This window comes from Asterias rubens, chromosome 18 (genome assembly GCF_902459465.1).
Source record: "Asterias rubens chromosome 18, eAstRub1.3, whole genome shotgun sequence".
NCBI classification, from domain to species: domain Eukaryota; kingdom Metazoa; phylum Echinodermata; class Asteroidea; order Forcipulatida; family Asteriidae; genus Asterias; species Asterias rubens.
This window is the reverse complement of record NC_047079.1, coordinates 12,808,300-12,822,609: the sequence shown is the minus strand read 5'-3', so window position 1 is coordinate 12,822,609 and position 14,310 is coordinate 12,808,300. Positions and strand designations below refer to the sequence as shown.

The following is a 14,310-nucleotide window of genomic DNA, read 5'->3' as shown; positions in this document are numbered from 1 at the left end:
ATCAGTGACTTTAACACGTATCTATGATTGGCTACTCATCGATTGTCAATCAAACCCGAAGTAGACTGATGAGCACTTCAATGGAAATACAGCAGTATTTAAACGCGCTGCACCAGCAGCAGTGTTCATAACAACTTTGCATCAGAAGAGAGGAACTGAGAAGGTTTGAACTACAAGAACACATCATCAAGGTAAGTGTTCCTCATTGTACTGCCGGACTCAAGCTTTCGTTTCCAGATACAAGTAGTGGGTTTAAGGTTAGCCTATTGCAATGCGGTTGCAGTATTTGCTCCAAAAGGGACACCACTCGATACAGCTGATATTCTCATGCAGTGGCTAAGGTCTCTTCTCTCCTAAAGCTCTGCCATCTTAGTGAACTGTGGTGGTACTATGATTGTACACAAACATGTGCACCCAGTTGCATCTCCCTTTGAAACCTTGCCGTAATTGCCTCAAAGGTTTTGTTTTTCGCGTTTATACTTGCAGGTGGTTTTGGACGAGGCAATTTTTACACTGGTTTTTAGTGCAATGCCTTGTTCAAAAATTTGACTTCAAGTTCTTTTCCACTGGATTGACATAAACGGCGCTTGACTTTCTGCTCGTTTAAAACATATTGTTTAAAGATAATTATGGTCAAAAAGGTATGGCATTGCAATGTTTGACGTGACCATTGCATTATTTTATATATAGTAATTAGGTAGACTATTTCAGATTGAACATTATACAAGATATGTACCTAAAATAAGATGTCGATGGTCTTTTGGGAAACCGAGGGGGCAATAACCGAGGCAAGACGAGTGTATCGCCTGCTCCAAAGGTTTTAAGATAATCTTTACACTTTATCCTTTAACCTTGGCGGGCCACGGTTAAAGGGACAGTTGTTTTGTTTAACCAGGGCAATTGAGTACTTTTTTTAAGGCATTACATTGCCATGTTGCGAGATTACAACAAAATTGGCAAAATTCGACCCAATTTAAACGTAATAATGGCAAACATATAAACTAAAATGGTGGTAAGCCTCAGCAAGACACACCGTAAAAACAAGTGTTTGGGTTCTGTAACAAATTTCGAACGCATCTAAGGGTTTAGGTTAAACACGTAACACTGTATAGGGCCCATGAGTTGTGTTGTAAAACATTGGGTTTCGCCCATTTTCTACATCAAACTTAAACACTGGTGCGATCAGCAATCGTTGATGTGCTGAACACATTTTAAACGCTTCTTATAAACACATTCTTAACATAAAGTAAACGGCTGATGCGTCAAACTAAACGCATCATGGTAAAAACGAAACGCTTGACGAGTTTAGTTTGACGCATCATCCGTTTATAAATGGCCAAAAACCATTGCTTTCAACACAACTCATTGGCCCCATACACTGTTACGTGTTTACCCTATTCACCCTTTGACGCGTTCGAAACCTGTTACAGAACCTAAAACTTGTTTTTGTTTACAGTGCAGTTGTTGTGCGTTTTACAAATGTCTTCACCCTTTAGGAAATGTGATTGTTTGTCTTTGTACCATTTTAATTGTTATGAACAGTTTTGTGATTGAGTCGGTCAGCTAATTAATCGCCTGCAATTTGTTAGAAGCACCGTTATTGCCATGATGTATAGCTTTTTCAAGCGAAAAATCTCTGTCCATACCTCCTGCAAATGCGAATGCGAATATTTACAAATTTGGACGTCACAAAATCGCAACTTTTAATTCGCATCAGTTGAAATGTGTTCAATCCCTGCAAAAACAGGGATGTGGCTTAAACATTCGTATCCCATTCGCGTTCGCAGAAAGTACGAACATGGCTATATAATGCCGATAATTTATTGCATGCATAGCTGCGCTGAAATCATCACTTTTGAAAACGAGGTCATCTCAAAACTAAATTCTTGTCAACGAATTCTTCAAAAGTATTATCTCGACAACAGTGTCCTAGTTTTGGGTGGTTAAACAAGTCATCGGCCTGGTGCTAACTGGCTCACACTATGACAAATAAGGGTTACGGCAAGCAACGTCGAGCTGCATATTGCAATTTTGAGTTTGCCGCCAATCAACGTGTTTTGCCGTCAATTGTCGCTGACGAACCCGCTAGTGACCGCAGACGGTCGAAATTATCAGTCGTGTCCGTCGGCAAAGTTGTGACAGCAAAACAAACCATTGTGATTGCGTTCAGATTTCGTTGGAGAACGCAACCCTCATTTTCTTGACGCAGACGGCCGCAATTATCAGTCGCATGACATTTCCATGCCGTGCGATTCCGCCTATTGACCCAATTCACCTGACGTCATCATCAAAATAATCTTGGAGGCGCCATTTTGGTGGTTAATGTCAACGTGTGTTGTTCAGAGAAGTGCGCATTTAAGGCGACTCTGCGTTTACACGTAAATCTATTGACCACCAACATGGTGAGCGTGGCATCAGTCGCCGCGTGTGACGCGCGTGCATGGGGTCAACTGCATATATCTATGGTCAATTGTCGTTTTGAGTTCGTCACAATAGACCCTTCCCATGAAATATGTAAATTACACATAGCGCGTGCGCACTAACGTTTTGGTTGGCAAAATGAGGGAACATCGCGCTGTTTTGTACACGGCCAATGGGTGACGCAGACGCAATTGCGCGTCTGCTTAGTGCACAACTCTATGGTGTTAGCCAACCAACAGGGTTTGTACGCACGCGTGAATGTATTAACATATTTCATGGGAAGGGTCCATTTCGTTGGTAGTCATGATGTCTGATGAGTGGATGACCAGAATATTGTGAAGAGTGGGAACGCCAAACTCGACTTTTTATACAACCTACACACAGAGGTTTTGATGTCGGCAAATGAGTCACGTCATCGTCGCCGCAACCCACCGTCAGCCACCGTTCCTTGCCGCATCCCAGTCCGCTGCCAGCCGTCTGACCTCTTTCCTGTTGTCGCTGAAGGTTTTTTGTTTTTTTCCCTTTTGCCGCCAAGGTCTTGGGATTTTCACGTTCTTCACTTTCCGTTTGGTCTTTGCCGCCACTATATGAGCCAGCCAAAGTCTGGCTTACATATTAGCGACAGACGTGACTAATTTGCAGCCATCTGTGGTCGCTAGCGGATTCGTCAGCGACAATTGACGGCAACACACGATGAATGGCGGCAAACTAAAAATTGCGATTCGCAGCTAAACGTAGCTAGCCGTAATTGTCATAGTGTGAGCAAGCCTTAGCAAAGGAGCAAATATAAAAACAATTTGAGGTTATCTCTGGGTTCTACCCTTACCCTGTTATCCCAGTCAACTGTTTTCTCGTACTCTTTTGTTGTAAACATTTGTGATTTGCTGGCAAAATAGGTAAACCGTGAACAATATTGATTGATAACTCAGTTGGAGAGTGCCGATAAATGAGGGTCCCAGGTTCACTTTCCACTTTTGACAAACTGTCTTTGCTCAAGTCAAAATCACTGTAATTAAGAATAAGATTCGGAATATAATTAGTAGAAACTACGTTAAGTGGATCAACTCAATAAGTGACCACGTAGAGCATTGAGTTGATTCGTGCTGAACGAGACGCCATACTTGAACTTTGCCAAGTCACCAGCCTAGTCACCAAACGTGTTGAAAAGGTACGTTGATGTAGTCATGAGAGTATGATCAAAACTGACGTTGATGGCCACAATCGGCCGAAGACTCAAGAGTACGGTTTAAGCTGTGGGTTTTTTTCAAGTCAGTTTTGTTGTCTGAGTGGCTCCAAGTGACACCACATGATCGCCGAGTAACGTATTAGGTATCATATGTATGGATCGAAACTGTGATGTCTCAAATTGGTCTTTCAATAGTAACAACATAAAATTCATTTATAAAGTCAACCTCCATTGTTCTTGGGTTGCTCTAGTCATCGTCAGTCTCCTGACGATGATTACAGCAACCTAAGAACTGACTCCGCGGTAGAAATAAGTAATAGTCCCAGCCTATTTCTATTCCATCCGCCCAGGTAATAGTTAATAAGCAGTACAGTTCTTTTCAGAACTGATAAGTCTCCCGAGCACCCGAACAATCTACTCCGCGGTAGTAGCATTAAAAAGCAAGACAGTTCTCTAAGAACAAACTCTACCTGGCAAGTAGATACACACATGGTGTTAAAGGCGCAAACCAAATTATATACAACAGACCTCTTATCATTCGCACCCGTAGAGTGGCAATCCGACGAATATTACACAGTAATTACATCGAAGTCTTATCTAGCGCACGTATCTACCAACAAGGTACTCAAGGCGCTGAGTATAATTTTACCAACTTTCAGAAAGATAACTTATTATAGTGATGAACTCGAAGAACTCGATGAGAACCATTTATGTAGCACCTAAGAAGGAGTTACAAGGTGGCACGGCGTACACAGCAGCCAACACCAGGTGAACCACTTCACTTTTCGATAAGTGCACTGGGTTCCTTTACATGCGTTATACACAACACATGGGACCGACGGCTTTACGTTCCTAATGACGAAGCAATAAGTGTCACGGCTCGGGATTCGGACCCTAACTCTGCTGATCAGAAACACCAGAGTTCGGTGCTCTAAACCGTTCGGCAACGACACTTCTGTTGATAATAATATCAATTATAAACAGTTTTAACACTCTAAAGGCGTTCTCATTTAGTTGCTTTCAAAAAGACCACAACATTTTGGAAAACTAATGTCACAGTTAACCCCATGCAACCGTGACGCGAAAGACAGTTTGCTAACTCTAGAACAAAAGTCTCTTCGACAAGATATTGTATTTACAATTATTTTACATTTATTTACAATCACTGGGGACACTGCCCCATTTCTGGAAAAAGTACACTGAATAACTATATCTTTGATTCTACGGAAACTAATCAATAAACTCAAAACACTTCGTCTCAATCTTGTCAAATAAAGCTTATGACTTCAACTCTGACTTCAACTCCGACCAAAATGTTCAAAATATTGGGTGAATAAAATTGGCCCACCGTGAAAATGTCCAAAGGTTAAACTGTCCTCCGGTACCAATGTCTTGCTCCACTCTTCTTCTAACACTTTATGTAGGCACGTGTCATAGACTCTCCTGCCTTCCTTTTTGTCCGTCTCAGAACTTCCATTAACGCTTCTCAATCTATGAGGGAGGGTATAGTCCCTTTAAACTTCTAGGAGAGGGTTAGATTCCCACCTCAATATCATGGCCATCTATAAAATAATTATTAAAACAAATACAATAATGCCTGATGCTCTCCTTCATTTTGATAAATACACATGCACTTCTCAAACAATTGTTTTGTCTGATTTCTTCTTCTCAAAAAAATGGTGAACTACAAATTCAGAGTATTCAAATTACAAAGCTATTCAAATCCAATGCTCCATTAATACAGCATGAAATACACATTTCCAAGAACAATTTAGTTTCAAGAATTCTGCTCAATTAAAATCATTATCCTCAAAAACAATAAGCAATATTTCAATTTACGATTTTCTCCTTGTTTCCAATTTCAAACTGCCGATCTCTGCCACCTCAGTTCTCTGCCAATCAATTGCTTAAAATAACAGCCTGAATAATCTGTTTCCGATTTAGCATTACAATTGCAGTAAAAGAACAACCTCAAACGTTGTAATTGTAGCGCGACACTGTTGAGATATAGGCACTTCAATGCAACTCCCTAAAATATTGCATACCACAAGGAAAGGGAAGGCACCGACCTCTGCACTCCTATTCATAAACCAAGTTACAACATTAGCATAATAACAAGTGTTCACAGCCTTTGGGAGAAAAATACATCTTCAGTAGTGTAAACTTAAACATACATATTCATTAGTATATCTGCTCCTGCAAAACAAACACCATACATTAGTATGGGGGGTGGGGGTAATTCTGACAACTAACTAAAGCTTACATTGTTTATAAGTCCAGTTCTAATTCGGTTAGTCAACTAATGTACCATTTTATCAAATCTAATACCTTACGGGCGAATACATAAAAAGTTTGGACCAACTGACACATGACCAACCCTCCCAGCTACGAAAACAACATTGCTATAAATGTTGTAATTGTTTGTTTTCTGTCTGTCTTTCAACTTACAGATGAAGATTACTATAGCAGTGGGCAGTGTCTTGGCTTTTATGCAAGTTTGGTTATTGGTGGCTACAGCAGCAGTTTCACCTGATCCGGGACTGACGTGTAACTCCTGCTGCCAGGGCCCAGCCGGTATACCGGGAATCCCCGGATCTAATGGAAACCATGGTCAAGGGATTGTAGGCCCGAGAGGTGATGCAGGCTCCCCTGGTGAGGTAGGTCAACCCGGGGCTAAAGGAGACAAGGGGTCAGATGGACTGGATGGTGAGCCAGGCGCTAAAGGGGATCATGGACAAAAGGGAGATCAAGGAGTCGGTCAACCAGGGAAACAAGGACCTCAAGGTCTGCATGGGATGAATGGTCTGAAGGGGGAGAGAGGTGAACCTGGACCAGCTGGACAGACCGGTGAAGCAGGTGAATGTAGTACGCGACGGTCCGCCTTCACTGCAGTGAGGAATACCGCCTTCAGCTCTCCATCCTCCGGGGATACTCTGCCCTTTGAAGAGTTATTGTTTTCAGAGGAAGGGACCGATTTCAACTTGAATAACGGCACGTTTACGTGTAATGTGCCTGGGGTATACGTATTGATGTTCTCAGCCCGGAAATCACCAAGTGGGTCTTACCTATATGTCCAGCTGAGGAAGAACGGTAACAGCATTGTTTCAGGGGGTGTACGCGATGCAGATTATCATCAAGTGAGCAGCAGTGCAGTGATTCCCCTGCACTATGGAGATCAAGTTCACTTAGCTGTATTCGGTCCAGTAAATAGTAGCTCTAACCATTGGACGTCTTTTACAGGATTCCTGCTGTACGAAATCTAAATCAAACATAAAAACACACGGAAACGTTTTACTGTTTTATATAACGATTTATGTGTTTCGAAATACAATAATCACCTAGTTAATTGTGTTTAGATGGGGCAGTTTGTTTAGATGAATATAATAAATTAACAGTTGTTTTAATGCATGTAGGACAATTAGTTTGATTAAAAACGTTATGTTTTAGAGCGTGGTATTGCAAACGTGTTTATTGTGGCGAAAACATTAAAATGTGTTGTTTTTTCTGTCACGTTAATTGTGCGATAAATATCAGTTCATCTTTTTTTTTCTTTTTTTTATCACATCTTCGGGAAAATTTTATATTTCTACTGTAATTCCGAGGGTGCAATGATGAGTCCTTGAAACGACTCTACGACATTCAAATTAATATGCAAAATGAAACTACGCAATAAAAAACCGATAGTTTAGTTAATAGTATATGAAAACAACTGTAACTTTATATTCCTTGATAGAATTCATTATGGCCGCCGGTTATGCCTGCAATTTTTATTCAAACATTTTAAATTGGTGGAAAAGGCTGTACCCTGTTGAAGCAACAAAATACAAATATTCACCTAACAATTGGTAACAGTTGTCTTATGTTGATGTCTTATGATATTAAACAAAATAATGATAACTTCTGATCAAAAGGTCATAGCGTTTTAAAGTTCCTGGAAAACATTTCTTTTGTGTCTTCCTTTCCCGAACACGTCTCGATATTGTGAAACATATAACTGTTCCTCGTAGTTTTGCGTGAGTTTGTTTTTAAAAGAGAGAGCACCTTTTTAATGCAGATGAAACATTGGGTATTCGTTTTGAACAACCTTTGTATAAAACGTTTGATGATGTCACAATAACTTGTTAAAGAGGGGATGCACATTTCTGTACAGCGATTGGTTTAACCGTCAAAACGGCATGAAACCAATCTTGCTGTATCAAGAAGGTTTACCAACAAAAAAGCACCATTTACTGTGAATTTGGAAAATACAATTTTCCTCATGAGCTGGTTACACAATACTGCAGTTTATCTTGTCTGATCTCCCTTACTACATAAAAGTGTCGTTGGCAGTAAAATTAAACAAAAAACATTAGAGGTCCTCGAAACCACTTGTGTTTAATGTTTGGATTAACGTTAGAATACATGAGATAATAATTGATACATATATTGCTACAAATCATTATTTATCAACAAATTATTAATCATTATTTTAGTGTACTAATGTTAAGATATATATCATAGTTCTAGAAATAGTGTATTTTGTTTGTTTAAATAAGTACATTTTAAGGAATAAACATTGACGTAGTATCAGTCGATCGTTTTGTTTTTTTTCCGTTTGGATATATAATGAGTTTTTAAATATCATTACTGCTAAACACAGTTTACAAGCTAAACAATTTCCCCAACATTGTTTTTTCTACTTTTCAAAAACTACAGCACCTCAGCAAGTAGTTGTTAAAGAGAAACGTTCTACTATCTTTGAACAGTGTAAGTTTAATGTAAATCAGTGAACATTGTGTTTTTGTCCTCCTACAAAAAGAACCCAAACCCTTAAATTTGAAATCATCAGACTGAAGTTGCTGTGTCAAATAGTTCAGAGCACGCTTTTTTAAATGGCACAATGGTATAACAACCGTTTGCCCAGCACAATTAAGTAAAATGTTGAGCTTTATTTTCTTATAGTCTGATAATCTAGAATTCAACTTGTTCTCTTATTATTGACCAGACCCTCATGAATGATATAAGTTGTACAAGCTCATCAGCCCTTCCCAGTGTTGCTAGATGAGACCGGTGGGGTCGAGCAAATCGGTCCCAGTGCCTCATTGGAAAGCACATGCATTGACTGACTTACGCACCTGCGCATTGGACCTAAACCCTGGACAAATAATCCCCGGTCGCCTCTCCCTGTACACAACCAACAATCTATGGGTGCGTTCGTATAGCTTCCCTAGGTCAACCCCGGTCTGCCCTCGGTACGTTCAAATTGCATTAACGTCATTCCAGGAGCTCACCCGGGTCAGCCCCCAGTGCCCTGCTTGTGGAGTGGGTCAGTTGGGGGTGACCTGAGGTGCATGCCGTCACCACGAGAGGGCGAGTGTGATCGTTCGATTAGCTCTTATCCGAGTGAGCACCGCGGGGTCGACCAAGGGAAGCTAATCGAACGCACCCTATGTAGACGGCAAACTGTAAGAAAATATACGTAGAGGGCGCTGTGGCTCCGTGGTGTTATTTTAATTGGGAATATATTTTCAAAGCGCTCTCTTCGTATAAATTTGTCAACAATGTACGATGTGATGTGTGCAGATCTGAACGTTGGTTGTATGTGTGCTTGCGAACACCGTTTTCTTTGAAACCAGGGGATGAAAATTACAATAGCGCCCTCTTTTATTTATATTTACTACGTACATACAGTCTGCGGTGTTGTTACCCAGACTGCAATCCCGGCCATATCTTTTTGGGCCCCCCTGCCCCATTTCATAGTTGGTTCCGACTGCCGGTCTTCAGCGTTACATTCAACATTGAGAGGGGCGGGACGGGGGCAGACAAGATTTATTGTCAGTGTGAAATAGACAGGGAGTGGTTATATATAACGTAGGAATGGTTGGCCCAAGCATTTTGGCCGGGATTGTAGGCTCCGTTGTCGGAGGAACAAAACTTGGCTCATTTGACTGGCGACAGAACATGATGTTTTTTTTTGCTTTCGAAAAAACTGCAAACAAACGAAATGAACTGGTCCCTCCAAGGTTCCCCAGGCTGGTAGGGGCCGCAGTTAACGAAGAGCCGGAGTGCTATTGATTTGTCGTCGGAGATTCTGATATCATTACGGTCGGAAGCAGATTGAACCAAAAGAGGGTGCTTTCGAAAGTAAAAAAAACCACCATGGTCACCGCTCACTGTGGAGGAGGAAACTACCTCAAGGGCCACGCGCAATTCTCCAGGACTGCTGCCGGAGATTCTTTCCCCTGTTTGGGAAACTCTAACATGGGCTGAGTGAGGGTGACTTAAACGAAGGCGCTATCACAAGTAGTTTGTAACAAGTTTGCCGTATAAGGGGGAGGGAATTTTGGGAGAACATAATCTCCTGACACACCTCCCCAAAATTGGGACAGAATCTCAGGGAACAGATTTCCATGAAACACGAGGCGGAATCCTGCGTTACGTGTTAAACAATCAACAAGACTTCAATCTCGTCCAAAAGTTGTAAATAGTAAAAAAAATTTGTTCGCAATGTGTTCATTTAATTTGTTTTGCTCCATTGAATATTCTTGTTTCCCAAAAGCATTTGTGCGGAAGGAGACTCTGAGAAAACAAAGGATACAATTGAAAATCAGTTTAAAATTACCTTTTAAGGGCAAAGGCAGGACACATTAAGAAACTTGCAAGCACTAGTTACGTCTTTACACTCGGTGTATCTCAACATATTCTTAAATTAACAAACCCGTGAATATTAATTTGAGCTCAATTGGTCGTCGAAGTTGCGAGAGAATAATGGGAAGACACCCCTTGTCGCACAAGTTGTGTGCTTTCAGATGCCTTGAATTTGAGACCTCAACAATTCGAGAAAGTACTTCTTCTCAAAAACTAGTTTTCTTCAGAGAGAGCCGTTACTCACAATGTTTTATACTATTAACATCTCTCCATTGCTCATCACCAAGTAAGGTTTTTATGCTGACAATTATTTGTTGAATTTTGAAAGGTATTAGAAAATGCTTCAAAACAACAGAATTTAGCCATTAACTTATGGTTTGGTGTAACGTACCCCAGAAAAGGTGTCTTCAAATTAAAATCCTCAGTTTGTTGAAATAAAAAGTTGTTAAAGCTTGACTTGAGTAGTATAGTAAAACGTTCGTGTAAAAAGCAATACACAACTTGCCTTATGTTGCTTTATGTGCTTGCAAATTAGTCTGTTCTGACAAAATACATTAAAATTGACAATGTATTTTTTTTTTTTTTTTTTTGACCTTGTTTGAGGTAACGATTTAATTTAATATTTAATAAATGTCTGTTCAATGATAAAAAGCGAAACTGCCGTTGGAGTTTCGAGCCAAGGGGGCAATGATGTTTCATAGAAACAATTAGGTGAATATTTTTGCTCGAATAAGATGAAAATGTTATGTTTATTTAAACAAAACTAACTTCGGTGTACTAGTGTAGTCAACATATTCACTTTACTTACCAATCGGGCACTTCGAGCCGGATGGTGGCGCATTTCTTATTCATTTTAATTTGTTTAAGTTTACAGATTTTAGTGACTGGTAACTGTAAATGTAATCATTCGATAAATATGTTTTGTGGATTGACAAAAAGTGATCAGACAGAAACAAAATCACACTACAATTGCACGCACGTTAATCTCCCCAGCTGATGGCTATGTGGTGCCCGGAAGCTCAGTGGTGACCTTATCATCGTGAGACTTACACGGTTTATTGGAGAGACTTTGTTTGCTCGGGGAACATTCAAGCGATTGATCGAAGAAATCGTGGAGGAGTGTAATGTGACAGTTAAGTGGTTATAATGAGGTGTAGTTTTGTTAAAGCATAAAAACGAGAAGAGCAATCTTAAAATGGGTTCGTTCTCTAATTGGTAGCCAATGAAGTTCCCTAAGTGTAGGGGTAATAATATGTTCTCTCAAGGGTGTGGAACATACTAAACGAGCTGCACTAGTTTGTAGTCTTTGAACTCTGTCCAATTCATATGACGTTGCAACAAATAAGCAAAGTTAATACAACTGTCAAATAAAAGTTTCTATATTAAATCGTCCTGGTTAGGGTGCACGTATATATTTAACCCCCCGAGAGCTAGGCCGAAACTGGCCGAATCGTCCGGTGCTGTAATGAGCATCATTATCAACAGGTGAATGCACACCGCATGGTTTGGTAACCTGCATATTCATGATCTCCTTGCCCCTGCTTCCTAGCTTTTGGTACACAAAGGAATAGAAGGGCGGCTGTTAATCCCTGATGACTTGGACAAAGCCCCTCTGTGCCCTGATTAGTAATCAGTCCTGGCCATAAACTTCTATTGTAAGTTTATTGCTGGTTTCTATGTTATGTATTGGCAAAAATAAATAAGGAATGATTTCTTCAACTAAATTCTGTTGTTAAAAATACTGTTCCGTGTTACAGATAAATTAGATAGTCAAAGGTTTCTTCCGTGGTTGACAGCTCCCTATTAGAGAGGTTCCGCAGAGTCACCGATACTCTTACGTGAACGGATACGTCATAATACGTCATCACTTTTTGAGGTCCCTGGAGATGTGACGTATAACCGTTGTACACAAGTTAGAATAGTCGCTCAAAACGGGAATCTGTCGCCATACACTTAAGTAAGAACGATTATATTTTGTTCATGTTTTTGGAGCGGATTTTTATTTTTTAATGCACCAGGTTTTCACCATGTCTTTTAGAGGTATCATACATGGATGTAGTTGGACATTGTTCCACCATTCTTCAAAAAAAGAGAAATGGACCAAAAGGTTAGGCGACGCATGTCAGTTTAGCCTGTGGAGTTTTTATGTACTGTAAATTTGGTTAATAGCGCCCTCTTGAGCCTCAAGTTGAGGGTATTCGTTAGAATTTTGCAAAAGAAAACTACACAGCTCACTTGACGCGAACGCGTACGGTTCGATATCTGTATGCGTATTCGTATCCGCGACTCCGTGAAACCTCTCTAATAAGACGGACACAGATTGTACGTAATATTGTGATATAAAAAATAAAAAAAATAAAAAAGTGCAAAAAAAAAAAAAATAATGTAATGGGGTAAAACCGAATTAGGTTTGCTGGAATATAAAACTTAACTCTCATTATACGGCAATTATGGTAGCCTACGTCTATGTCACCGCAGTTTGTAAATGACGACGTGCGGCATCTAGCCTAAAGCCCGTACCAATAAGTAACACAACCCCACATCATGTACGTACATGTACATTTAGCTCAGTATAGATGCGGCGCAAGGTCTGTAGGCAAAATCATGTTCCAAACGACATACCTTGGTTACATTGGCTGTGCCATACAGACGATAGATTGTACTTGTTCAAATTGGTACATGTAGCAGCAACTCACCTAAAACATTGTCAGTTTCAAGTGGATTGACGTCTTTAAATTGTTCCAAATTCCACACGTACTTGTTGTTTGTCTTGTATTTACCTGCTTGCCATTCGTCTTAAACAAAACATAATATTGTAAAAAACATTTAGTGAAATAAATCCTTTACTTCATGTGACCGAGAGAAAACTAAATGCTGTGGAACTATAAATATCTTGAAAACATCTATAAAGCCAAGGTTTGATCAAGTGTAACTATTTCGATGAGAGATAATTCTACAAGAAAACAAACTTTAAAAAGAACAATAACAAAAACAAAGAAAAAGAAAATAAGACGAAAAGATTCAGTACCATTAAATAAGTTCGTCTGGATTGCGGAAGAATATTAAATTAAAGATTTCTTTTTACAAATCCAAAACTGTGTATGATGTTACTAAACATATAATTTACAAAGCTCCTAGCTTAGGAGTGAAACGTAACTACTAGTACTAAATTATGTAAAGTATACATCATACATAATTTTGGATTTGTAAAAACGAATCTTTTATTTCAGATTCATTACCACTTTATATTCAAGTTCATTCTTCTTATCTTCTTTAACTATGCACCATGCTGTATCTGTGGTATTTAGAAGATATTTGTCACCCTGCAAACATGGAGAGCCAGACTAAAGCAAGGAGGAAGACCGTTCAACGCGAGGAGGCAAAGGGGTTTTGGAAGGCGAAGTTTCTCGCCTGCTGAGATAGTGAAGTTAGTTGACCTTGTTGCATTGAATTGGTAGGTGCTTAACAACAAATTTTCAGATGTTGTAACGCTGAAGAGAAAGGCCGACACCTGGGCAAATCGCGGAGAATCAACTGTGTTGGAAAAGTCCTCAGAACTACCAAAGTGGTTCATCACAAATGGGATGACATTCAGAGATTTCGCAAGCTTTCACACGACGCAAACATGCAATAAGAGCACAATATGTAGTTGGTTACCCCTAAACTAAAAATATAAAAATAAATAAATAAACGAAGTAAACCAAGTAAATGAAGTAAATGCTACAGAGCAACTCGTTCGCGCCTTTGTAACCTCCCGACTTGACATGGGAAACTCTCTCCTCTATGGACTGCATAATAATCAATTTACCGCTTGTCTCGCCTTCAAAATACTGCCCTCAGAATTGCAACCCGGTCCATCACAAGAGTCACATCACACCTATCCTACAAGATCTACATTGGCTACCCATTAAGGATAGAATCATCTTCAAGATCCTTGTGTATGTCTATCGCTTATATCAAAAGGCACTTTATCACCATATCTCTCAGAAGGACTCCAACCCCATACTTCCAACCGCCAGTCTATACGCGATCTAATAACAAACATCTTTTAAGGAAACCCCTGGTCATAACATCAT

General features: G+C 39.9%; 1 protein-coding gene across 1 annotated transcript; it reads left to right on the top strand.

Annotated features, from left to right (window-relative positions):
* The first annotated feature begins 179 nt into the window (after positions 1-179).
* On the top strand, positions 180-7,429 carry LOC117302417 (complement C1q and tumor necrosis factor-related protein 9B-like). Its single transcript, XM_033786358.1, has 2 exons — positions 180-191; positions 6,058-7,429. The coding sequence occupies exon 2, from the start codon at positions 6,058-6,060 to the stop codon at positions 6,868-6,870; it is 813 nt and encodes a 270-aa protein (XP_033642249.1). The 5' UTR covers positions 180-191; the 3' UTR covers positions 6,871-7,429.
* Positions 7,430-14,310: the final 6,881 nt, after the last annotated feature.

Bases quoted from the DNA above. Each gene is read 5' to 3' on its own strand.
- LOC117302417 (XM_033786358.1), top strand. From the start codon at position 6,058: ATGAAGATTACTATAGCAGTGGGCAGTGTCTTGGCTTTTATGCAAGTT.